General features: G+C 42.1%; 1 protein-coding gene across 3 annotated transcripts in view; it reads right to left on the bottom strand.

Annotated features, from left to right (window-relative positions):
• The window catches only part of LOC133470018 (dipeptidyl aminopeptidase-like protein 6), a 134,898-nt gene that overhangs the window by 33,121 nt on the left and 76,601 nt on the right, over positions 1–25,176 (bottom strand). For all 3 annotated transcript variants that reach the window (XM_061757815.1, XM_061757818.1, XM_061757816.1), the window contains exons 2-3: positions 12,907–13,021; positions 8,773–8,871 (exon numbers count right to left, since the gene is read on the bottom strand). In XM_061757815.1, coding sequence (XP_061613799.1) covers positions 8,773–8,871; positions 12,907–13,021 — 214 coding nt within the window. The remainder of the gene's footprint in view (positions 1–8,772; positions 8,872–12,906; positions 13,022–25,176) is intronic.

Raw genomic sequence — 25,176 nt, 5'->3', positions numbered from 1 at the left:
CCTGATGGCACAGATACGATTCATAAAACACTAAACACAATCTTAAACCACACTTATGTGTTATATAGTCAAATAATAACCTCATCTTGCTTCTTTTATGTGTTGAGTGAAAGAAAGTCAGCAATAGAGAGTTTTTTTCTTACTGCTCCAGAGCCCAAGTGGAATTTCAATGCTTTTTGACGAATGAGCGCTAACAAATGCGCAAAAGGCGTCAAGAATGAAACTGCTGACAAAATATGAAAAGTACCAAGGGCTGCAGTCAACCCGCTGCTGCTGCCAGACACTTTTCACAATATTTTTTTAAGCAGGCGTATCAATCAGCCTTCATTACTCGCTGGCTTTTTTTGCATTCACTTGCCCTCCAAAATGAAGCCAAAGCAGCATGTGCAGATATTATGGGAGTTGAGCTGGAACCGAAACTATCCTCCCAACGCCGTCAGCCCATCACTAATAAACTCAGTCATAATATCGCTGTACAACATATCAGTCAAAAAAACTGCTTCACCATCCAGAGCAGGAAAAGAATGATCTCCCAGCTATGAACCTAACCACATCACGCCACTCAATAAACTAATAAACCGATTCAGTTAAAGAATAGTTTTCCAGTTGCTCAACCCATATTAGATTATGCAAATAATGTTTATCAAAACACTTACGGCACTCCTCTCCAGCCCCTCAATGTCATTTTCAGTCTCTGCAGATTTATTTTAAGCAAAAGCAAGAAAACCACTGGCTCAAATACTGTGCATCTTTCAGTATATCAATTTCAATTACTCCTACGTAAAACACTCGGGGCTGGCTGAACGACTCGTCGTTGAGTTGACTATCGATGTGAGCGCTCCGAGAGTACGAAAATCAGCTGGTCGTGGATGACAATTGCGGTTAGCCTCGCTAGCTTCGGCTATTCCAACCACTGCTAGTCTCAAAAGGTTCATACCAGTGGGACCTCGGGACTGTCGGCGAGGAACGGGTGCATTGACATGAATTATGAACCAAGAAAAACAAAGAAAATATCCATTGGTGACCATGGCAACAAAAGCTGAAACATTTAGACATAATGTAGTTACACTACAGTGCACTGTTATATATTTATCCATATTTATAGCTCTCAATTTGCACTCATTGTTCAAATGTGACACAATTAGTACATTTCATTATTTGTAATTCTGTCTTTAATTCCTCTAAAGTTTCAGTGTGCACTAGAACTATTATGAACACATAGTATGCACATCGATTGATGTCTTCTACACCGTACATATGGGGTGTATTATAATTCATTATATATCACCGTCAATAATAATCTATCTATCTTTATCAAATAATTTCACGAGCAAGATATGCTTGCACTAGTAGCTACACAGTCATGCTGTCGCTAGCATTGTTAGGTGCAAAACAAGAAACAATGCCTCGTGTTGGTAAGAGCATAAGCATACACATAGTATGTTTTGTGTGTGGGAGGACAGTGTTGCTTCCCTCATTACTTATCATCACCTTTTGTCTCGTTCCCTCTTGGCGGGCAGACAATTGGTGGCTTTCAAGCGCCCGCTGAAAGCTTTTATTATGTGCCAGCAAACCGGCGGCCCGCTTCCAAAATGCATGGAAATAATGGAAATGTGACAGGGAGGCCTCGTACACAACAAGAAGAGGAAGAAAGAAATGAAAGGAAGGAAGGATGGAAGAAAAAGATACTGAGAAAGATAATAAAACAACGCAGGTGGGAATGAAGGGAACAAAATTGAAGTAAGAATGAAAGGAAGGAGGTCTAAAAAGTTCAAATAGATGCAACATTTCTGAAGCAAAACTATAGTTGGAAAGAAGTCAGAATTCATAACCTAGCTTATGCTAACAGGCAGAATATTTCTTCCTGGCATGAAACTTGACTTCAAAAACATTAGTTTTACATCTTTGTGTCAAAGGCGACAATTGCGAAGAGATTTCTAATATTTTCACGAGACACTCTGTAACGAATATAGGGCACCACATTCACGTTTATGTTCCGCACTTTGTGCTAAAAACAGAACATGAATATTGACAGCTTGTTTCTGTCAAATAACTGACAGCCGCAGCAATTTTGCTGCTTTCTCAGTTTAAAAGATGGAACGCTAGCATTCGGATCGCATCTGCCTGCAGGTCAACAAACTAACTAACTAACTGACTGACTTATTACTGTGGACACATGACAGGCTGATTAAACTAGCAAGCTAGCCAGCTTTTGGGGGATTTAAAAGTAGTTATTTGAGACACTAACTAACTTATTATCTTAGTGAATAACTGTTATCGCACACTTGACGGGCGCCTACAACGCAGCAAATAAAAGCCGTCTGCATCACTTTGGTTGCTTTGATTCTTGGGATTTAAAAGATGGAACGTTAGCATTCAGCTAACATCCATCTGCATGTCAAATAACACTTCACCAGTTTAATTACCTAACAACCTAATGGGCTTAATGGGCTGATCATGCTAGACTAGTATCCAGCTAACCAGGTAAATGAAAATGGAAACGGATAATGTTGCTTCCTTATGCCACACAAACCCAAATTATTTCCATGTTTTAAAATGAAACTTTTTTTTTTGATAAATAAAAAACACTTCTAGGGTTGAAGTCAAAAGCCAGCTGGGGAGCTAATGCTAAGAGGCAAAGTGGCTATGGGGTGGATTGGTATAAGCGGGGTTAACATGAATTTTCCTTACTGTGATGAAACACGACAAAAAAAAAAAAAAACATCGGTCTTTACAGCTTTGCTCAGACTTGGATCCCAGACGACAACTTGGCTGTGTAATGTTTTAGCAGATAGCGTCGCCCTCAAATTGTTGAGAGGCACACTGAAGACGCTTTTCTGTTCCTCCGTTTGTGTGAAAACTCGAATGTCTGACTAATGACAGCTGTCAAATGAAAGACGGCTGCACGATTTTTTCCTCTTTCTGGGTATTTAGAAGACGGAGCGTTATAGTGTTAGCGTTGACCCCTGCGCCTGTTCCGCCACACTAAATCAACACCGTACGCTTGCAGTCAATATTTATGCTCATTAGCGATGTCTCATTGGCAAGCGAATGGCCCGTCGCCCAATGTCTTTAAGAGGTGACACACGAGTCGTTACTCGTGTCGCGGGCGAAAGAAAAAGAAGTCACTAAGATTAATTTGTTTTGCCTTTCCTGTGGAACCTAATCCACGCTATTTGCTGAAACACTCATCTATTTGTGAATTCCATGCTGTTTCTGAAACGTCCTAAGATGTCCCAAGATGCTACCAATGCCCTGTCGGAATAGTAGTACAATGCCATGTCGCAAAAGTAGTACAACAATTGGTGTCAATGAAGTAGAGTGGTACCTTGACCAAGCTTGTAACTCAAGAAACTCCTCATTGTAATGAATTGAAATGCCACTCATCTGTTCCAGACCCTAAAAAAAACAACTATATTTTTGTTAATAAAGGTGGGGTCACTGATGGTGTAGTGGTACACTCGCCTGACTTTGGTGCAGGCAGCGTGGGTTCAGTTCCCACTCAGCGACGGTGTGAATGTGACTGCGAATGGTCATCTGTGTCTATATGTGCCCTGCGACTGACTGGCGACCAGTTCAAGGTGTAGTCCGCCTCTCGCCCGAAGTCAGCTGGGATAGGCTCAAGCGCCCCGCGACCCTAACCAGGATAAACGGTGTTGAAAATGGATGGATGGATGTTAATAAAGGTAGTTATAAAAAATTTTAGGGAAGGTGTCATTTTTTTTTTTTTGTGCTATTTAGGGTCTGTAAACAGTAGTGACACAAGTTACAAGGACGTAACGCACATTGCGGGCACGGGACACTCTCAAAGTCAACATTTCTTGCCGGCATGCCCAGCTGGCTGAGTGCAGAACAAACAGCTCTTGCTCGCCGTATTAAAATGACGAGCAGCTGCTCCAGTCCCAGCGAGGCGTCCCACAGGGTTTTAAAGCGGGGCGGGTTTCACCTTGGCGTTGGCGGAATAATGTTGATTATGCGACGTCTCCTAACTGCAGTCACCTGACTGCACGGGAGATTTATATTGATGGCCGCCGCACGCGCTCGCAATGCTGATAGCGGCGAGCTGGAGTTTCGGCATCATGCCGATATTCCCATATTGAAGGAGACATTTTATGACTTAATCTCTACAATTTCAAACAGGTGTCAAGTGTCCTAATATTAACGTCTGTGTCATGTGTTTGTAAAAAAAAAAAAAAAAAAAAGGATAAATAATTACTGATGTAATTTTACAGCATATTTCTTGCTTTTTTAAAAATCTTTTTTTACATTCTTTTAAAAAAAAAATCTGAATTACCTATATCAGTTGTTCTCAAACTTTTAAAGATTAAATACAAATGTATTGAACTTAAACATTAAATACAACTATAGGTAACAAATGTGCTGTACTAGATGTTTTTAAAAAGTTTAAGTCACTAAGATTTTGTTTGAACATTTAATTAAGTGATTCTTTTGCATACCATTAGAGGGAGCCTGAGTAATACTCGTGGTCCTCGTACCACACTTTGAGAAACACTGACCTATATTAATAGTTTTAGAAGAGCAAAAACTAACACATGGCTTCCGCTAACAATTTGGCTAAACTTATCTTCCCCCCAACAAAGAAAGATTTCAGAACAGTGATGTACCACGTCAACACACTTCCTTGACACTGGTTACTACTTTCCTATTAGCCAGATCTTAGCATCTTGTGGCAAATTAGGGTATTACAGACATGGCCAAATGCTTATTTATCATGGCATTCTCATCAGAAGATAATCTGTGCTGCATTTATGCTTACCTTTTGCTGTTTAGTTACTCAAGGACACTAAATCACAGACAATTGTTTTTTAGAAATCCGAGTCACTTTGTTGTTTAGTTGCAGACTCTAGAGACAGCATTTATTTGTATTCACACCAAATATACATTTTCCACAGTACACCCCCTCTGAATATTGACGAGTTATTGTGGGATGATTCCAAATAAACGACATGACATCTGTGAGCAAAGAAGACTTCCCGGAACTTTTTTATTTTTATCCATCGATCTTTAATAACAAGCGATAATCCCGTTGTCGCCACGGAAACCTGCAGCAGATGTAAAAGTCCTTGTCGCCTTATCGCAAACCTCCCCGCGATGTCTCCGCCGCCCGATAAGACGTCAAACCCTGCGCTCTATTATTCAAATCGACCTCGACGTTCATATTTCATTCTCTCTGAGCAGTGGCAGCCGCCTGAATGTCAATTAAGACTTCACCGTTTTTCACTTCGTTGGTATTGAAGACGGCATATTAGATTTAGAATCATGGGAGAAACAAGGCTGGTTTGGGAATGGTTACTCATGGAATTGAGCTGCTTTTTGCATGTTAGAACCTGACTGCTAACAGATGTGCGTTTTCAGAAGCTGATAAGGCTGGAAGCTGATGCCGATCTGTGCATCCAACAACACTGTAGCTCTGCTTAGCGTTTGGATTTGATAATGATGAAAAGAAAACGGAGGATATTCGCCCGGGTAGTTGCCAAGAAGCTTGGTGTGAGGGCGCCATTATTTAAATTAGCCAGACCATGGTTTTAAATTATGGTTTTAGGCCATGCTCATGGTTTTAAATGAGGGTTTTAAGTCTGTTTTAGGTTAATAAATTAGTTTCAAGTCTGGCTTAGGGTTTCAAATTAGGCTTTTAAGATTGCTCTAGGATTTTAGTTTAACTTTTCAAAATTGATTGATGGTTTATCATTAGGATTAGGAGGTTAAATTAGGATTTCAAGCCTGGTTTAGGGTTTCAAATTGTGGTTTTATACCTGGTTTAGGGTTTTGAATTGGGGATCAAAGTGTGGTTGTCGAACTATTTTAATGCCCAAGAAAATGGAAATTCTCTCCATGCTAAAAGGTAGCAAGCTAACAACCCACTCGGACCCATCGTGTTCATTAGGGACGTCTCATGGACAGGTGCTCATGTAAAGCTTGTTGAGCGTCATGAGCTTGAAGGCTAACATGCTAACACATAGTACACTGGAGTTATAACCAGTACTGGAAAAAAAAGTATAGCAATAGAACAACCTGAGTACAGAAGGGAATACAGAAGATCAACTTTACATACATTTTGAAACCATGTCAAAGGAGAATGCTAAGAGTCACAGTAGGGCCAAAATGTAAACGGCTTGTATAAACACATTACCAAAAGTGTACTTAGCTGTATAATTTCACACTTGAGAGACCCGCATATTGGTATTCAAGCAATTAGAACATCTAGTTTCCATAAGATCCCGTTTAAACTAAATTATCACCATTAGCGGAGTGTAGTTACCATGTCTCGTATTGTAGTAGTAAGAAAGGTACATATAATTCTTTAGTGATAACGACCATTAAAAGCATTCCAGTGCTCGGTAGCGAGGAACAGTACAAATTCATTATTTCATCATCTTCAACAAGAAGCGCTAAAGTTTTACACTGCGTAATGATAGCGCTGCATGATCACTTGGTTTAGCGTCTTAATTGCGTTAAGGAAACATAAAAGTGGCGGCCAAGTGACGGTCGCCGCTCTGATAATTTCATTTTCAGCGGAAGTGGGGAATGGCAAAAAAGGAGGACAGGTGGTGAGGGTAAGAATGAAGCCAAATAATCAGCTGATGACTTTATCTGTGTGCGTGCATGCGTAAGTGTGTGTGCTCAGGGCTCGTACTTTGACGAACTGCCCGGAATGCGCCCAGTCTACGGTGGACCCTGTTCATGGCCAAAACGGCTCCAACTCAACCGTGACCCTAAAGAGGAATACACTATAGAAAATGAATGGATGTTTTTGTTTTCCTATTAACAGTAATTAACTTTGTGTTGTCTTCTGTCTTCTTGTACTTGTACGACTATAGAGGATGTTATTTTAAACATCGACCAGCATTATAACTGATTGTGTTGGATCTTAAATTCACCTTGAACCCGTTCAAATTAACCCGAGATTTTCTTCTTTGTTGAATCCTTCGGAAAAAAACTATTTAGCGATGCTTAACTCTCTCGGCATTAAAGTATTTAAACTAAAGCGGAGATAATACGATCTTCTACGGTTGAACCTGCCTGCCGTGCAGCTTCTGCTCGGCTCGACACCGAACAGATGTTGGCCTCCAGATGTGTTAAGAGCGCTTTGTTCTCGGCGACGCTCATTGGACCGCGATGGATTCGTGTTTGCGGCGGCGCCAAAACGGGCCACTGGGGAGGAGTCTCATCCCTCGACAACATACGAGGAACAGAGGTCGTGATCACAGAAACGAGTCCCAACAATCACGGTGCTCATCAGCGTGTCGGATGGGCCGCTAATGGGAAAAAATACCAGAGCTAATCAGTGGGGCTGGTATAACGAGCAAGGACTGTTCTCCGTGTTGGTTAAAGTAAAATAAAAAAATCTGCCTCGTTATCCCGTCACGTCTAGGTAGTGATGCCCGGTGGCGGTTTTAGCGTGGTGGAAAATCAAGTCTATAATTTCCCCTCCTCGTCGTCGGTCCCCTGCAGCTATGTGAGTGTTTGCGCTGCCGCTTATTTATTGCACCAATAGCGCCACCCGCACGCCTCCTGCACCGTGCGGGAAAAATATGAGTGCTGCGCTCGCAGGTAATTGGACGTGCGGAACAAATGGTTTGGCGGGCGGACGCACACAAACACACAGCAGAATTCGGCGACGGACAGATTGGCCGGCGGAAATAGAAGACACTTAAATGCCCATTGTATTGGCTCACAACAATGTTTGACATATTTCTTGGGCGTCATTAAGTGACGCAACAAATTTGGAATGCAAAAGGTTCCGTTTAAGTGTTCTTCAGTTCTTACTGTCCCCAAATTGAACTTAGATGTAGTACCTTTTCTTTTCTCATTAGTGAGCTTGTGGCTTGCATATTGAAACAGTTCACAAAGGTCAAATAGAAGGATCGTTCTTTGGAAGATAGAAACATCTTCAACCCCCAAGAAGAAGATAACCGAGATCGGGAATCCACAGAGGCATAATGAAATTGTCAGTATAAGTAAATAAATGGGCTTGGGCATTCATTTGTATAGCACTTCTCTACCTTCAAGCCGCTGTCACCTCAATCATCTAGTGACCATCAGAAGCAAAAATTGCTCATAGAAGGACTGAGGATTGACCCTGCAACCTTCAGGTTTGGAGACGACTACTCTTCACCCACCAAACAAGACATCCAATCAAATAAACTCCAAAACTAGCAACATCACCTAACCTATCTTCCTGAAAACACCACCTACCACAAAGTTGGAAGACGATCACATGGAAATTTTAGAAAAAACATGTTGCTTCCACGATCGTCTTGCTCATTCTTGCTTTGCCATGTAAAACGCTCTGAAAGCAAAGAACGTATGTGGTGAATATCAAATGTCTTGGTGCGGATTTGAGACTGAGAATCACTGAGATGTAAAGACAAAGTTGTAGGCTGATGACAGGTGATGCTGAAAACCTTTACAGAGATGCTCTGGTTTGACGAATGGCCTTTACTGTCGTCAATTAGATGTCAAACGTTTGTGGTTCCTTGCCAGGAACCATGGAAGGATTTTTCATGGAGCGCAACACATCACTGCATTTCAAATCAAGCCAGGAAAGACTTTACCCTCAGGACAAAGATCGCAATTATGCAGACCAGTGAAGCAACCTCTACTCATAAATGATCGCACAGCCTCAACATGGTTTCCACACATAAACGTTTCCAAATCTTGCTTTTCAGTCAGATTTGGGGTCTTGTCAGATTGCTAACAAAAACACCTGGTAGGTGAAAGCAAAAGCGTGAAGAGAAACCCTGCTCTTACTGCTGAGCCATCGAGCGTTCGGGTCGTGGACCCTGAAGTCTTTTCTAAAAAGGTCCTCGACGGTCACTTTGGCCTTGAGAGCCAGACGGTCATCTTCACCTGTAAACACAAAGAAACAAATGCATTTTAGGGAGGGGGGGCATATGAGCATGAATATCTATTTTGCCCACGGGTCGCCGCCTGAATCTCAACAACTCCCTGCAGGTTGCGAGCGTTTAAATCTTGAACAATGAAAACGGCACACAGGAAGCATGACCCCAATGACTAAGATCCTATTTAATTGAGAGCAGCTCCTCCTATGCTCTTTGACTATTTAAAGCAGCTACCGCATGCTCTTCATCATTTCATCTTCATTTCATCCGGCATCACCGCCACACAAGAGACAGGAGGACGTGATTAACCTTTGGCTGCTTTCTCTTTAAAACACATTTTGTCTGGATTTATTTCCCCCGCAAGGAATCTCCTGGCAAGACAAGCAAAACCAGCATTTTGGGATCAAAGTTGCGTCGTCTCTATCGGCGGGAATCTGTCAGCTTAACCGCAGCTGTCAAATTGCGTGTACGAGGCAGCATCTCGTCTGAAGTCTTCTTCACCGGCGCGTGTTAAAAGACGAAGAAGACAAAGTACAGAGAGGTTTGTGCGGACATGCAGGGAATGTTGCTAATTACACAGGCTACTACACTTCAGCTCAAAATGTTTGCAGACAGCAAAAATGAAAAAGATCATCCAAAAGGAGGTGATTCAGCAGAGTAGAAACTGTGACGTTTTGCATTCATTCCGAAACTACAATTATTGTTATCATATAGTAAGAGTCCATTTGTATGCATTAAACTCAACTTCAGTATGTATGCCATAAGTTAGAGTTAGGTTAGGTTTGTGTTACAATTAGGGTCATAGTAGGTTAGGTTAGGGTAATTTGGGTAGGGTTAAGGTTAATTAGGTTAGATTAGTGTAGCTCAGGGTAGGGTTGGTTAGGTTTGGGAAGGTTGGGCTAGCTTTAAGGTTAAGGTCAGGTCTGGTATGGTTTAGTTATGGTAAGGTTGGGTAGGTACAGGTAAGTAGAGTTAGGTTAGGTTAGTAGGTTAGGTTTGGGTATATTAGGGTTAGGGTAGGCTCGAGTCCGATCGGTAGGGGTAGGTAACATTAGGTTAGAATAGGTTAGGTTAAATTCTGGTAGATTCAGGTTAATTAGGTTCGATTAGGATAGAATAGGATAGGGACGGGTCGGTTAGGGTAAGGATGGGTAGGTAGGTTTAGTGTCAGGTTTTGCTGGTTCGTTTAGAAGTTGAGTCCGGTCCGGTCTGGTTAGGTTAAGGTGGGGTAGAATAGGGTAAATTAGGTTAGGGTTAGGGAGAATCTCTATTTCTCCCAAAGGAAATTCTTGTGACAAATTATTAGACTCCAAAGTAAATGTTGCTACATTTTCCAGGTTCGCAAGCTGTAAGTCAGTCAAATGTCAAGGTTACCAAAACCAGAACCTTTGATGTTACCAACCCAGTGACAAGACCTGTATACCCCTAAAAACCCCTAAAACTGTCTGGTCCTGCGATCTGTATTCCAAACTTGCAGCTAACAGATGGCCTCATTGACATTTTAGACCATAACAACTCGCTCCAGTACACAAGCTGTGTTGACTATTTCGCATTAAGTATGTGCTTAGTGGGTTATGGTGCAGGTTTATTGTAATGGAATGTGATATTTTAGGGTTTCTCCAAAAAAGGTTTCTCCACAATGGAGCTTGAACTGCAATTGCCTTCTAAAACCCACTGAATCATGTTTAATTTTGGACTGAGAGCCCAAACAACATCAAAGAGCATCTTTAGCGATAAAGCCAACAAACTGTGAAGTCAAGTGATGCGGTTTGAAAGTTTTTAGAAGTTGACGAGGACATGCAAGCAGCAACTCATCTTGACGCAATGACACAAAGATGCAAAAGTAAGAAGAGTTCGGACACACAAACAGAATTCGACTCAAAGGAGTGATGCGACGGCACCATGTGTGTGTCTTAGTGAGTGTGTGTGTTTGTGTCATATTGCGTCAAACAGATGGACGCGCACCCACTAATCCTCAACGACTTCTTAACGGAAAGACAAACACCTTTTAAGGCAGATGCTCCCCACTGGCAGATTTTCTTTAACAACGAGACACGTCAGATGGTCAAGTTCAAAGGATAAATGACGATTTTTTATTTTAGTCACTTACGATAACCAGATGTACGGATTAGAACGCTGACTTGGACAGATGACTTCGTTTTTATAAATAGCAAGGAGCAAATCCCTTTCCTTTATCTCAAAGTGTGCGCGGTGTCAGCAGTTTATATATGCTAATGCTAAAGCTCGCTGACCTCATTTTCAATACGATCCAAAGCGGCCCGTCTGGAAGTGTCTTAATCTAGCAAAGACAGGAAGTGCCATATTAATTTTATTCTTTTTTGCAGGTGTTCCCTTTACATCAAAGCCCAGTGATTTCAAATGATATACAAGGATCATATTGTTGCTGTCGGTCGGAAAATAATATTTTTTTCACAAATCGATACTACTGGTCTTTCCCCACGTCATCTGTTTTTAATGCATTATTAACAAATTTAAAGTGCTGAAAATTGCTTGAGAACATCTCTATTAACGCTCTCGAACATCTTTGAAGGGTTGCAAAATTCCATCTCTTGCCTTACTCTGCGGGAGCCGTTCTGCATTATGTCGCCTCAAGATTGAAAGTCTGGATGTTTTCTAGACAATAGAAATAGTTTGGTTTGATATATTTGAGTTAGCCTGTGTGCGGCACGGTGGCAGACTGGTTAGAGCGTCAGCCTCACAGTTCTGAGGACCCGGGTTCAAACCCCGGCCCCGCCTGTGTGGAGTTTGCATGTTCTCCCCGTACCTGCGTGGGTTTTCTCCGGGCACTCCGGTTTCCTCCCACATCCCAAAAACATACATGAATTGAAGACCCATAGGTGTGATTGCGAATGGTTGTTTGTTTGTTTGTATGTGCCCTGCGATTGGCTGGCAACCAGTTCAGGGTGTACCCCGCCTCCTGCCCGATGACAGCTGGGATAGGCTCCAGCACGCCCGCGACCCTAGTGAGGAGAAGCGGCTCAGAAAATGGATGGATGGATGGAGTTAGCCTGTTTTGTTTAAAATGGATTGCTGTAGTGCTTTGGTGCAGAAGGAAGGGGCAGCAATTTTTAGCAATGTTTTTTTTTTTTTTTTATTAGCATTTTAGCAATTGAACATGCTTTTGGTTGTGGGACTGATGATGATGCTGGTGCTCAACAGTAGCAATATAAGGTATGACACCAACTTGAACAATGAAGTGTTTGGTAACCCAGTCGTGATTTCGGAGATGCAAGGATTCCGCCTGGCAACGACGATATCAGACTAATAATCTCAAAATTAGCACGTTCTGTCAAAGCAAAAACTCTTCTTCTTTTAAAATATGTCAAATTTTAGTTGGGCAAAGAAGCAGAGATCAAGGTAACCTGTTGTGAATTTTGCTGTTCAGCTTCTTTTCAGAGACCAGCAAGTTGTGCAAAAATGACAGAAACTTTGAACACTTGGACATGCATTCAAAAGCTTTGGGAAGGTCCAATTAAGGTCAACTGTAAAGGTACAGTGCGTTTTAGGTTCAACCTGAAATTTCACCTGATAGCCAAAGATCCCTAATTTTTAAAAGTAGTGTATCTAAAAAATGACGATCAAATGGGTACATGGTCCTCATCACCAGTCACAGTTTCGAACTGAAACATTTGTGGATAGACACCAGAATGAAACACTGACTTCCTTGGCCAAAGTTTTGGATTCGTTTTGCTATAACACGCACAAAACTGTGACATCCTGGGTGGAGGTGTTAAGCTCCGTTTGATTGTGAAGGCCCAAACACACACTTCAAGGTCAAGCTCAGCTTCCCCGTGAACAATGTGAGAAGGTCTCATTGACGTCAAACAGATCCCGACTTTTATGAGCCACCTTGGCCGAAGTGATCGTTGGACTAAGGACAGCGGTGCGCTCATACTTTGCATTGTTTGTGTTACAATTTATTGGCGAGCTAATGGCCGCGTCTGTGCATGATAATGACCATGCAAACAGAGTACCGAACACCCCCACACCCCCACCCAATAGTCCATCCTGCGGGGTGTACCTGGTGTCAACAGGATGACAGAGGTAACGATCAGCGAGCAGATGACCAGAATGACAAGGAGGGCGATCGCTATTCCCTTCCAGTTCCTCTGCGGTGGGTTGCTGCCCACCAACTCCTGCAAAAAAAAAAAGTGGTGTGTGGGGGGGAGGGGAGGGGGGGGGGCACAGAGAAGGAGATTGCATTGTGGAAGTCAATCAGAGTGCAATTTGCACAGAGATGAAGACAGGATGACAGAAAATTGAAAGGAGCACTGTGTTGGAAATAACAAACGAGTGAGTACAACACCATCGCTCGGTAGGTAACAAGATGAATCAGAGGAAGCACAGTAAAAGGGGGATGTGGAGGGGAGGGGGTGTTGGCGCCGGGGGGGTGCAAACAGTTGCCGCCTCGTGGATTTCAAGGAGAAAAACAACGGTGGCGGTGGGAAGAGGAAGATGAATTTTGCTAATGATCCGCGCACGGGCTGCCAACGGATTTGACAGCCAAACACAACCTGTGACACATCTGTGCATTGAACGCATCGCGGCAGATGAGGAGAGGAGAGGCAAGCTAGTGGGGTGGTCTAGGGGTTTGCTAGTTAAAAACAACCTTGACAACCTTGCAAAAGTACAGGAGCAAAATTTAGCCTCATTCCATTGCAATTTAGTAGGATTTGGTACAAAATGTTTTTTTGTCATTTTCTTTAATGATTGTTATGATCATAACAAGTATTAATCCGAATCCCCCAAACACTTGAAAGAAAAAGGTGAAATTGTACAGAACACAACGGAATGTAGTTTGCAAGCTCTTCGGATGAACACGGCAGGAGGCCGTACCACGAATGGTGAAAATCTGCAAGGAATTGAGGACCCCTAAAGGTTTGTGAGCCACAAGATGGCAACAAAGCACTACTTTTCTGTTAGACAGGGCTTAGTCTTGTCTAAGTGAATCTCCTGCCCTTGAATATTTTTTTCCCCTTAATATTAAAATCACCATTTTAAAAGTGCATTTTATGTTGAATTGGATTATCTTTGATATAATTTAAATTTTTCTGATGATTTTAAAGATTAAAACTCATTCACTGCCATTGACGGATTAAGAAGTCAAATATCCATGTAACTGGGTGGGCTGGCAGTGAATGAGTTTAAATTGGGGAAACGATGCAAAAAATTTGAGAAGGGGGCAAATATTTTCTAATTGCAGTGTATTCCCTGTGGAAATTTTGCAATGCTTTTCATACAATTCATTTTTAGTCAGACTTTCTGGAACTGCTTAATCACAAAAACCGAGGTACCACTGTAGTTCCTTGGCGCCAAGATGGCGCCAAAGCAATACTTTTATATTAGACAGGGCTTTGGCCAGAGCACAAAAGTATTCAATAAATACCATAGAGGATAGGTTAAAAAAAATTGTGAACAGGAATTCGCTAGTAGCGAATTGCAAACTTGTGGGAAGCAATGAAACATCGCTATTCACAACGGGTTAGGCACCAAGGTTTTTGGAAAACTGGAGGAAGTCAGAAACAATCCAAAATCCAAAAATCCCAACTCCACACAGGAAGGACGAAGCCCAGATTCAGAACTGTGAGGCAGCTGTGCTAACCACTGCTGCTCCGTGCCGCTCTACAAAGCATTCTAAATCTCAAATTTACCCCGATAACTACCCAAAGGTCATTAGCTAAGATCATTTAGCGTTCAGTTCGAAAGGGTCTGAAGTCCAAACCGTGGGTGGAGGATGATTAGGTTCCTAATTAGTTTATAGAAGATAAAGAAGCGAGCAAAGCGGGGCGTCGGGACCTAATGAGAACACGCTAGCGCTCTAATGAAGATGTGAGTGGCTCAACAAGAGAGCCGACCTCCGGGTGACCCCCGCACATCCCTCCAAGCCTCCACACCTTAATTGAAAAAGAGCCCGAGGCGTCGTTAGCGGGCGGAACGGGACCGGCCGGTCCTATTTGACAAGCATTCATTAGCACGGGAGCTTGTACTGATCAAAATGAATTGGAAGCCAAATTAAAGCAGAAAAACACAAAAAGAAGCAGAGTGACCACAACAATTGGAATCCGGCTCAGTCGTCCATCCACACAGGCACACAAAATTCTATTTTCTAGTAATTAGTTTCAGTTTGACGGCAAATCCCACTGGAGAGAGCCAACATTGTCGTTTATAGCGAGCGCGGACAAGCGCGTGCGGGATGAGGACAGTCGGTGGGGAAAATAGCAAAGGGATTGTAGCTACTTTGGTGTCCTTATGGGATGTGTGCACAGTGTGACAGCAGCACCGCGCTGATTATTGACATTTATTGGGCTGCTTTGTGCTCGTCTATAAATACGAACGCTAGCTTGCATGCGGATTGTGCAATGAAGACTTCTCACCGCAGCACAAACATGTTGCAGCGAGCACAAACGTCAGCGCTAACATTAGCGTTATGTCGTGAGCAGGATGACAAATGCGTGATTTTGTACATCTGCAGCACAATGCATTGTTGTTAACGTTTTTTTTTTTTTTTTAGCATGAGCATTCCTAGTCTGAGATGTTTAATGTTTTACTGTCAAACTAAACGAAGAGCTCTGTATTTGAAACAACCACATGAATTTGTCTTTAGGTGGTCTTAATGCTAACACATAATAGGTAATGCCATAGACGGGCTAACGAATAGCATCTATGTGGCAGTGTTACAAAGCTTTAATGAACGCATATTTGAATATAAATGGTCCAGCAACGCATGTAGACAGACAATATAACAACAATCATAGGCGTACATTTATCCTCTGCGAAAAATGACTAATATGACTGCAGCTGGCCGAGCAGTTGTGACCGTCTTCTTCGTGTATCTACGTATGTATTATACTGCCGCCCGGTGGCCATGTCGCGCACACCAGAAAGAGCCGCGATGAAATAATCATGATACACAAACTGTTTAATTCTTTACATTCTATTTAATGATGTCATTATTACTGTTTAGTACTGAGTACTTTGTTTCTTAATAAAAATATATTACACAGTTTCTTTATTTGGGAGGGAGACTGCAACATATTAAGGACATTTCCATTCAAAGCAATAAGAAATAGAAATGAATTAGACCTTTTTTAACTACTTTTATTTTAACATGAACATTTATGCAAACCCCAAATTAGAATGTCACTCAGTAGAGCACAAATGTTCGCCAAGGACATAAAATCCCAACTTGGATCAGCAGCACTTCAACGCTCGTCTCCAAATGTCCACTTGGCGTGTGCAATTCCCCCCACCCCCCCACCCCCTCCCTCCCACAGCTTCTTCTACCAGGTTTGTTTGTTTGTTTGTCCAGTGAGTGGAACCTGGTGTGAAGTCCATCAGAGTATTGCTGAGAGGGAACTGCCCCCAGATGACCCCCTCGCCTCTGACTTGGCACTAAATCACATCTATGCACAACATCACACGGCAGCAGTCTGTGCGTGCGTGACCGAGATGCAATTACACAGAGGATGGATAATGTACTTGTATGAAAGACAGTTGTTGACTGTATCATGGCAGTTATCTATTGACAGTATTTACACTGACTGGTCAGAGGTCATTTCATTAGGTACACATTCAGACCAGATCCGATACAAAACAACCAACCAGTTGCCTTTAAAACAGCACGTTACTGTCTTTGCATAAAGGTAGAATTTCTTGTATTGGAAATTGTTAGCAGGTGTGGTAAATCTCACCGTCATTGCACTGCATGTGTGTAATAGAGATCCCCTCTCAACATGTGAGAGCACATTTGGAAGAATCAATGAGTCATAATCATCTCGAAACGTCACATTTTGGATACTAGTGAAGCGTCGTGTGAGGTCCATTGTGGGGTTAGAGTAGTATGGATTACGCCTCATCTTGATGCACATGCACGAGCACAATTCTTTGTCATTCTGCGCACATTCATCTTGTCTACAAAAGCGAAACAATGCGCAAGGCTTTCTGGCCGTTTCATCACACTTCCCCGCAGTTCCGCAGATCCGACAGCGAGCGCCAGAGAGGGGCGACGTCTCGGCAAATGCGCAGATTCGCCTTCATCGTTACATTACACGTACGTCGTGATGGATTGCCACGCTCGCTCGCCGGCGTGCATTTGCTCGCAGGTGTCAGGGGATCTTCTGCAACGAGCACGAGATAACAGGGAACGCCTTTGTCTCTTTTTCAAACAAGTGATGCGTTATGATACGCAATATTCTTATAGGAAAGTAGAAAATAAAATTTAAACTTAAAACATTTTGATCTCATTTCTCATAATCATAATTTTTTCCCCAAAAAGCAAATGTGACATTATTTAAAGTTTTTTCTGCCTTCTGATGTTTGCTTAATTGGTCCAAAACAATGAGAAAATGACTCTGCTCAATTTGTTTGTTTCTTAGTGGGAGCTTTTGGGCTCCCTTTCGTGTTCTTGTGAAGAAACATTTGCTGCTGCGTGTTTCCATTTCAAATGTTGAAATATTCGCTGGTGGTCCTCCGTTTGGTTGCAACAACCTTTGAACATACTTTGCCTCACGCTGCAATCCCAAATCAATTTCAAATTACTGACCAAATTGTGCCTTATTTTGGAAACTACCTTCTCATTCTTCACCCCCATGTTGTTAGCTAATAAGAAAAAGTAAAAGAGAAAACTAAAAAAAAACGAGATCTCCAAGTAACGCATGCTGCGCATAGACTGACTTTCTCTAAGAAATTACTTTATTCTTGTAAGTTATTTTTTTCATGGACTACTAGAAGTTTACTTTATTCATTTAGTCTTTATTCAATAATGATTAGATTTTTTGTTAATAAAACTAAAACAATTATTCTCTGAATGTCACAACTTTATTTTCTTATCTACAGTACTTTTTTGTGAAAGTTCACAAAAATACTTTATTATAAAATTCTTGAATAACTGCAACTTTTTCTCAACGATTTCATATAGTATTACAGCATTTCTTAAAAATAACACAACTTATTTCTACAAAAACAATTTTGGAACAATATTATTATTTTATTGTAATACAGTTCATATTTCCTCTTGAACAAAATACTTTTTGATATCATACTACGACTTAATTAATTCAGGACTGCGACTTCTTTTTATGAAACAAAACAAAACAAAACAAAAAAAGTAAATTCTCTAAAAATGACAACTTTATAATCAAAAGAATCCAACTTTTAACATAGTTTGCGGCACACACTCAGTCATCGCTGTACCGGTTGGTTTTCATTTAACTGTTCTATATTTTTTCAGAGTGATTAATTGTAATTGTGACTACTGCGTTAGCGTAGGTTAGCGATAGACTAACGCGCTTTCCTTGTGGGCACAAAGTGCATTGCTATTTATACTTAAGGGGCGGAGCTAGACGAACTCTTTTGCCTTGATTGGTGAACAGACTGCTAAATGGGAACAGGACAGAAAAAAAAATGAAAAAAAACCCAGAAAAAACAAGCCCAGCGATGGTGAGAGGCATAGATTGTTTTCGGTATTCCCGTCATGGCGGCACGGCGTCGGGAGCATGAAGAATTGAAAAGTAACTTTTCTTTTGTTCTTATCGTCTTCAGCCGTCATTCCGTGACGCGCCAGCGTCTCGCCACTACGGCGGAAATAAATTGCCGTCACGGAAACAATCCATAGCGACACACACTCCCACGCACGCAAGCACACTTACACACACACACACACATGCATACACACACGTACGCACGCACAATTCCTCGAAATGAGATGCCGCCGCGTCCTAGCGTTTCCAGGCGCAGGGGTCTCATAAGAAGCGGCCCCTGCTGATGTTTGCTCGGGCCTAATGTATTCTAGCCTGGTGATTTTTTTTTTTATCACCTCCCCAGACAAAATATGAACATCCAGCTGAAAAGAATAGACTCTCGGCCTCTTATCGCCGCCATTATGTTTGGCTGAAGTGCTCTCCGGATGAAGTCACTTACTCTCCATTGATTATAAACAAACAAAAACAAACAAACAAGCAAACAAAAGTGCCATTTCATTTGGGAGAATCCGAGAGGAAGTTCAAAGACATCAAAACCTTAAGAAGACTGGATAATAAATCACATTGTGAGGCCGTCTTTGTATTTGCTAGGTTCTCGCCGAGTCTCCATGGCAACACCCTCCATAAACATCCCCCTCTATTTGACTTCCTGTTGCTGCTTTTGTAGATGTGCACGCGCGCCAACCTGCACTTCCTGCCCCGAAGGCCTGCCACCCACCGGCTTGACTTAAATGTCTTAAAAAAAAAAAAAAAAAAGGTTTCTGTTCCATATGCTTCCAAAGTCCAGGAATTTCCAAAGTTAGAAACTTTCAATTGGAATTAACAGGAATTTATGGGAATTACTTGAAACAAACCTTAATAGGCAATTTAAATAGTCTAATCTGGACTAAAATATAGGCTTGGCCGTTGCTCAACATATGAATAAAATATGAGCAAAGTTGAAAAAGAGGACGTGCATCAAATGTATCGTGGTAAACGTTTGTCCAACTTTTTGCACAACTGTTCGACAACAAGGAGCTGAGCGGCAACAATCCCAACAGGTGTTAGATCCACGAAAATGTCCGAGGATGTCCACTTCTTTGCCTTTCTGTCACTCTTCCAGTCTCTCAGTACAGCGTCTGTGTTGCAACCTGCTGACGGCACTCTGTGATACTTTAAGATTTAATCCACGAATCAAAAACCCATATCCACTTCGATGCCTTTCTGTAACTCCTCCAGTCTGTCTGTGTACTTCTGTTAAAACCTGCTCGTGACACTATGCAACACTTATCCCAAGTCGCCTAACATAAAAATGTCAAGAATTCAAGTTTTAAAGTAAGGTTCCACACTATTCTACCTTTTTTTTTTTTTTTAACTGCCTCCATCAACCTTGCTGCCACCGCCAGCCGCCAGGCAGGCCACAGGAAGTGTTCTACTCCTCGCCAAGAGCTGTTGACTTCGTCGTCAGACGCAAAGTTCAGCGACGTGACGCTGGGCGAGGCACGGCGTGCATGCAGCCTGCGCTATAACACACTTTCTCTTTTTTTGAAAGCTGTGAATCGTAGCAGAGTTTGCGTGGCGTTCAATTACCAGGAAACAATCGGACGCGGCGCACACTCACGCGTATGACGTCGATCAATACGCGGCGGAGAGAAGCCGGCTAACGAGGGTTTTGGTGAGTCGATAGCGTCTGACCACGAGCGGAGGGCGAGCCCGTCGATGTCGCTTCGTCGGCTCCTCGGCCGATAGAGTCTGACGACAGAAAATCTTTGATGAAGGTGGCGGAAATAACGACGGTTATCTTTTCATGAACTGTAATACGAGATCCACACGCAACTAAAAAAAAAAAAAAAACAGGCTACTACGACGTGATCAGATAATCAGTTGGAGAAGCAGCATGTGGCTCATTGTCTTCATTATCGTATTATTCATTATTATCCCATAAGTCTAAGAAGAGATCCACACGTAAATACACAAAACAAAACTGGAACTTTAGCATAACAGGCTGCTCCATGTGATCAGATCATCACCAGGTGAAGGAGCATGTGGTTCATTACTTTGTTATCTTTCAGCTGTAAGAAGAGATCTACATGCAATTGCACAAAAAAATGGCAATTTACAAGAACATTTGTTTTGTTTTTGCACATGGTGAAGCAGCATGTGGCTCATGCTTTTCCCCCCACAGTTTAAAACAGTTCTGACACGCTTTTGTCAAAATATCCCAAGGATCAACAAAGCAAACTTTACACTCTATGTCATGATGAAATTACTAATTACTTAATTATTAAGAGGGGGAAATTATGCCAGTTTACCACATTTAAATCATATGCAACGGCAAATTAAGTACAAAAATTTTTTTTGCGTTTTTTTAAAGAAAATAAACTTCAAGTAGTTGGGATAAGAAGTAACACAAATATGTAAAAAATACATTTCTGAAGGATTTAAATCATTATATTTTGTGGTAAAGTTACATTTAGAATGAGTAAAAAATACTATTTTTCCAATGTTCAATGTAGTTTAAATTCATGTTTTCAAGAGTATTTATTTACCGTCTCTGACAGTCCAACGCCAAACACAACATTTTGTTTTTGTTATCGTTTTCAGCTCAAGTCAAGTCGTAGTCAGTAACATTTTTACAAACATTTAACGAAAAGATCCGAGCTGGTCACAAGAAAAAAACGGCCGAGCGGCATCGTGCATTTTTCAAGGCGGCCGAGAAAGGAGCAGTGAAATAAAAGCTCCGATGTAATCTCAAAGAGAAGTGAAAAGCGATCTGCTTGCTGACGGCTGGTAGCCGGCGACCAAAATGCGGGACCCGGGCTCGGGGCCGGCGTAATTGGGAGCTTTATTGATTTCCGGGCCCGTCGTCATGCCTGAGGTGACCTTTTGTTGGAGAATAATTGCTCTATTAGCAGCTTTATTCAGGCACCTGCCGGCTATCGCACGCCATTATTGTGTAATAAGAGTTCTCGGGGCAGTAAAACAGGGGCCGTGTGGTGATATGCGGGCCGGGCCCAGACAGCCCGGCTGATTGGAACCTTCACGAGTTCACCTGGCGAGCAGCAAAACGGCGTCATAAAGAAAATCACTTTCACCGCATCGAGCCGTTTCGCCGAGCTGCTGCTGCTGCTGCGTAAAGAACACAAATAACTCATTTCTTACTGTAACAGCTCTTCAAAACCACTTTACTCCCTGACGAGTGGCATGGAAGAAGAACAACATGTGTTTTTACATTATGTTTCTAATTCAGAGAGGACACAAATTGAGAGTTAAGAATACCATTCAGGCTTTGAGTGGCAATTCTTGCTCGTGCGAAAAAAACAAACCCCAAATTGTTTTCAAAAAGAAAGTCACAACAGAATGGAAACGTCTGTGTTTAAACTCCAATTACAGTGAAAAAGCTTTAAAAAGCTATTTCAACCACACACTGGACACCTAAAGTCTAGTCCCAAATTCTTGATAAGTCACAGTTTTCAAAAAACAACAATAATGCACAGGCATAGAATAATCCACACAGTAAAATAAATCCATGGCACACTTGGTCATGCATGCACACATAAATGTACATAACAAATGCAATTGCTGCTAACTAGCACCTTGCACAATAGAAATGAAAACGGTTTGAAATAATCCATAACGTCAAACAAAATGCACACCACTTCCAGGCACTTTTACACTATGTAAGTGTCCTACTGTACAATTAATGTGATCGCTACTCCCGCCAGTTATTTGTGATCACCCCCACCTTGCACATTAGAAATAAACAGATTGACTAGAAATAATCCGCAAAGTCCAAAAACTCTGCGTCAAATAATGAATGTGATCGCTCCTCTCGACAGATAATCGTGGTAACAACACAAATAGATACGACTCAACACAATCCAGAGTTAGTAAATCTTTGGTTAAAGTTGTGTTTGTATATTGAAGCTAGTTGGCTCAATCCAAATCACACGAGCGGTGTAGGGAGGTTAGCGGGATCAATAGTGCACTCGGAGCACCATTCCTCCATCTTGTGTTTGCATTTGACATCGATTCCTCACGTTCGCGCGTGTCCGACGAAGCGTCGAGCCCACCGCGTGCGTGCGCGTGCGTGCCGCCGGCGGTCCGCTGGGGTCTTGCAGGGTTAGGTTTGACTTTTACATACCAGATGAGCTCCTCTTAAGTGCAGACGAGCATTTTACTTGGGTCTAAAAAAGGTCACTAATGATGAGATCACGCTAAACGTCACTGATAAAAATCCACTCAGATGACCACGGGGGCTCCTTCCTCTTTTTTGTCTCTGGATATAACATAGGGCTGTATTTAATATATACTGTATAATAAATGTATATGATAGGACAATGAAGAAGACTCCCCGGATGACTGGGAGTGAGATGATCAATCTTAAGAGTGGAAAGCGCTGCACTAATTGCCAGAGCGGATGGTGGTAGAGCAGGGAAAATGAAGTCCTTCGCAAGAGGATTTAGTCACGCTGCCTAATGGCGTCATTCAAGGATTCAGCGCTGAGCTAGGAAAAAAACGGCGGAAGGGTTACAAAGAGCCAGCTTTACAATGGGAAAAAAAATGACCTTCTCAAAACAAGTAAAAAAAAAAAAAATAATCTTAAAAACAAGACATTTTGTCCATTTAATAAGTGAAGGAATTTGAAGGAAATTAGTATGAATTGACCTGAGAATATTCTTAAAAAAGGATCTTGTATCTTTAAAGCAGTTTTTGGCATGCGGAAAATTGAAGAATTGAAAAAAAAAAAGTCAAAACTGTCTTAAAATTAGTACGGTAAGATGTTTTCACTAGAAATAAAAGATAGATTCACTAGCTAAGATTTCAAGGGTTACAAGCCAGGTTTAATTCTTGAAAGAAGGATTTCAAGTCAGGGTTAGAGTTTTGAAGGGTTAGTCTTTCAAAATAGAATTTGAAATCGTGGTTTTGGAAGTCGGGTTGCAAAGTATGATTTCAAGCCAAGGTTATGGTTTAAAAATGGGGTTTCAAGCAGGAGTTAGGGTTTGGAAGTAGGGTCTGAAGCAAGTGGTAACTGGGATTGCGCAAAGCGGGCCGCATGCAGAAATGCTCGGCTGCCGTGTGGGCTGACGATTGGAGCGAGCACAGGCGTATATGTGAGCTCTTTCAAACACAGGTGGCGCCGTTGTTGTTCAATTGCTTCCTGGAAGCCCAAACAGCAAGCGGCAGCCAAAACGTCGGGTGTGCACGACGCATTTCCTGTGATGCCTCAACCGGGCCGGCGTGCCAACTGCCAACCAGACGTACATGAGCCCAGCGTGTGATTCAATTAGAGGTTCACAATGACTGTGTCAATTTCACTTAATTGTTCCAAAAATGATTTATTTACTAAAAAAAAAAGGGCCATTGTTCATCTATCTATCCCAGCGATATATAGATATACAATATATGTAGTGACAAGCAAAACAATTAGAATAAGTAAATTCTACGAGTTGGATGACGTCGTTCGGCTGATTTTTTCTGAGCAAAAATTCAAAATACGAGCTCTGTGTGGGCAGTGAACTCAGCTCGCTTCACAACAAGCAGCAGTTTGTCAGACAGTAAGAAAGTACTGCGGACTACTGAGTCACTTAAAGTAGTTGTGAAACTCTTCTTCATTTGTGTCTTCATGATTGCATTATACTACACCCTGGTGGCCAAGTTGCACACAACAGAAAACGCCTCAATGAATTAATCATGATGCACAAACTGTCTGATATATTTTATTTATGTAATTACTTGTTCAGACCGATACCAGTACCGATACTTTTATGTACTCATCGATTCCGATACACAGTACTTTTGATACATAAAATTTCAATCAACACAATAACCGATGATTTTGAACAAAGGCCTTTTTTTTCTGAAGCACATGACGATTCTCTGATGTGTCAAAACGCCGCAGTGTTGTGCCAACTACTGACGAGGAGGACTTACTCTATGTCAGATTTTGTTTTTTGCCTTCAGTATCGGCGGCTGGCATCAACCGGCGCCACGAGTACCCGCTACCTTGAAATTGGGCCAGTATTGCGCCGATCTCGATATGGTATCAGTACTCGTCCATCCCTAGTTATTACTCTATGTTTTTATAAAGTACAATATCATGCAGTGCCAGTTTCATTATTAAACAAAAAACAAAAAAACACACATTACAAGATTGTGTTTAGTTTTGGGGAGGTTGGAACAGATTATTGGCATTTCCATTCATTTCAACATTTCATCCATTCATCCATTTTTTGCACCGCCTATCCTCACTCGTGTCACAGGCGTGCCGGAGCCCATCTCGGCGTACACCCTGGATTGGTCGCTAGCCAATCAGGGCACGCATAGACGATCAACCATTTGCAGTCACGTTCACACCTACGGGCAATTTAGAGACTCCGTGACGAGCATGCGTGTTTTTGGGATGTGGGAGGAAACTGGATTTGAACCCGGGTCAAATCGTCCACTGCATATTTGTTCTCGATTAAAAACAAAAACAGGACAGTGAAACAATCACTAAAAACTAGTTAGTTGCTTTCATCTGTGGCATCGTCACGGTAACAAGGCTGTGGCTAATGGGGGCGTGGGGGTGACTGTGGCACGGCGCCCACTTTGACAGCCCTGCTTTCACATGTTGAAAATCCGGTCAATTAGAGCGGCTTCGTGAGTCCCACGTGGAGAGAACTAGAGCGGCGCAATAACAGCGTTTCCGGCGATAAATGTCAGCGGGAGCGCCGAGGCGAGGCGCCGAGCACCTGAGCGTGACGCCCCCAAATCCGATGAGGGGGAGAAAAAAAAAACCCACCTTGAAACAACAAAAACACGGAGGACAAAGTCTGCAGTCAAACAAGAGC

This window comes from Phyllopteryx taeniolatus, chromosome 20 (genome assembly GCF_024500385.1).
Source record: "Phyllopteryx taeniolatus isolate TA_2022b chromosome 20, UOR_Ptae_1.2, whole genome shotgun sequence".
Lineage (NCBI taxonomy): Eukaryota > Metazoa > Chordata > Actinopteri > Syngnathiformes > Syngnathidae > Phyllopteryx > Phyllopteryx taeniolatus.
Note: the sequence above shows the minus strand (reverse complement) of the source record. Positions and strands in the feature narration are given on the sequence as shown.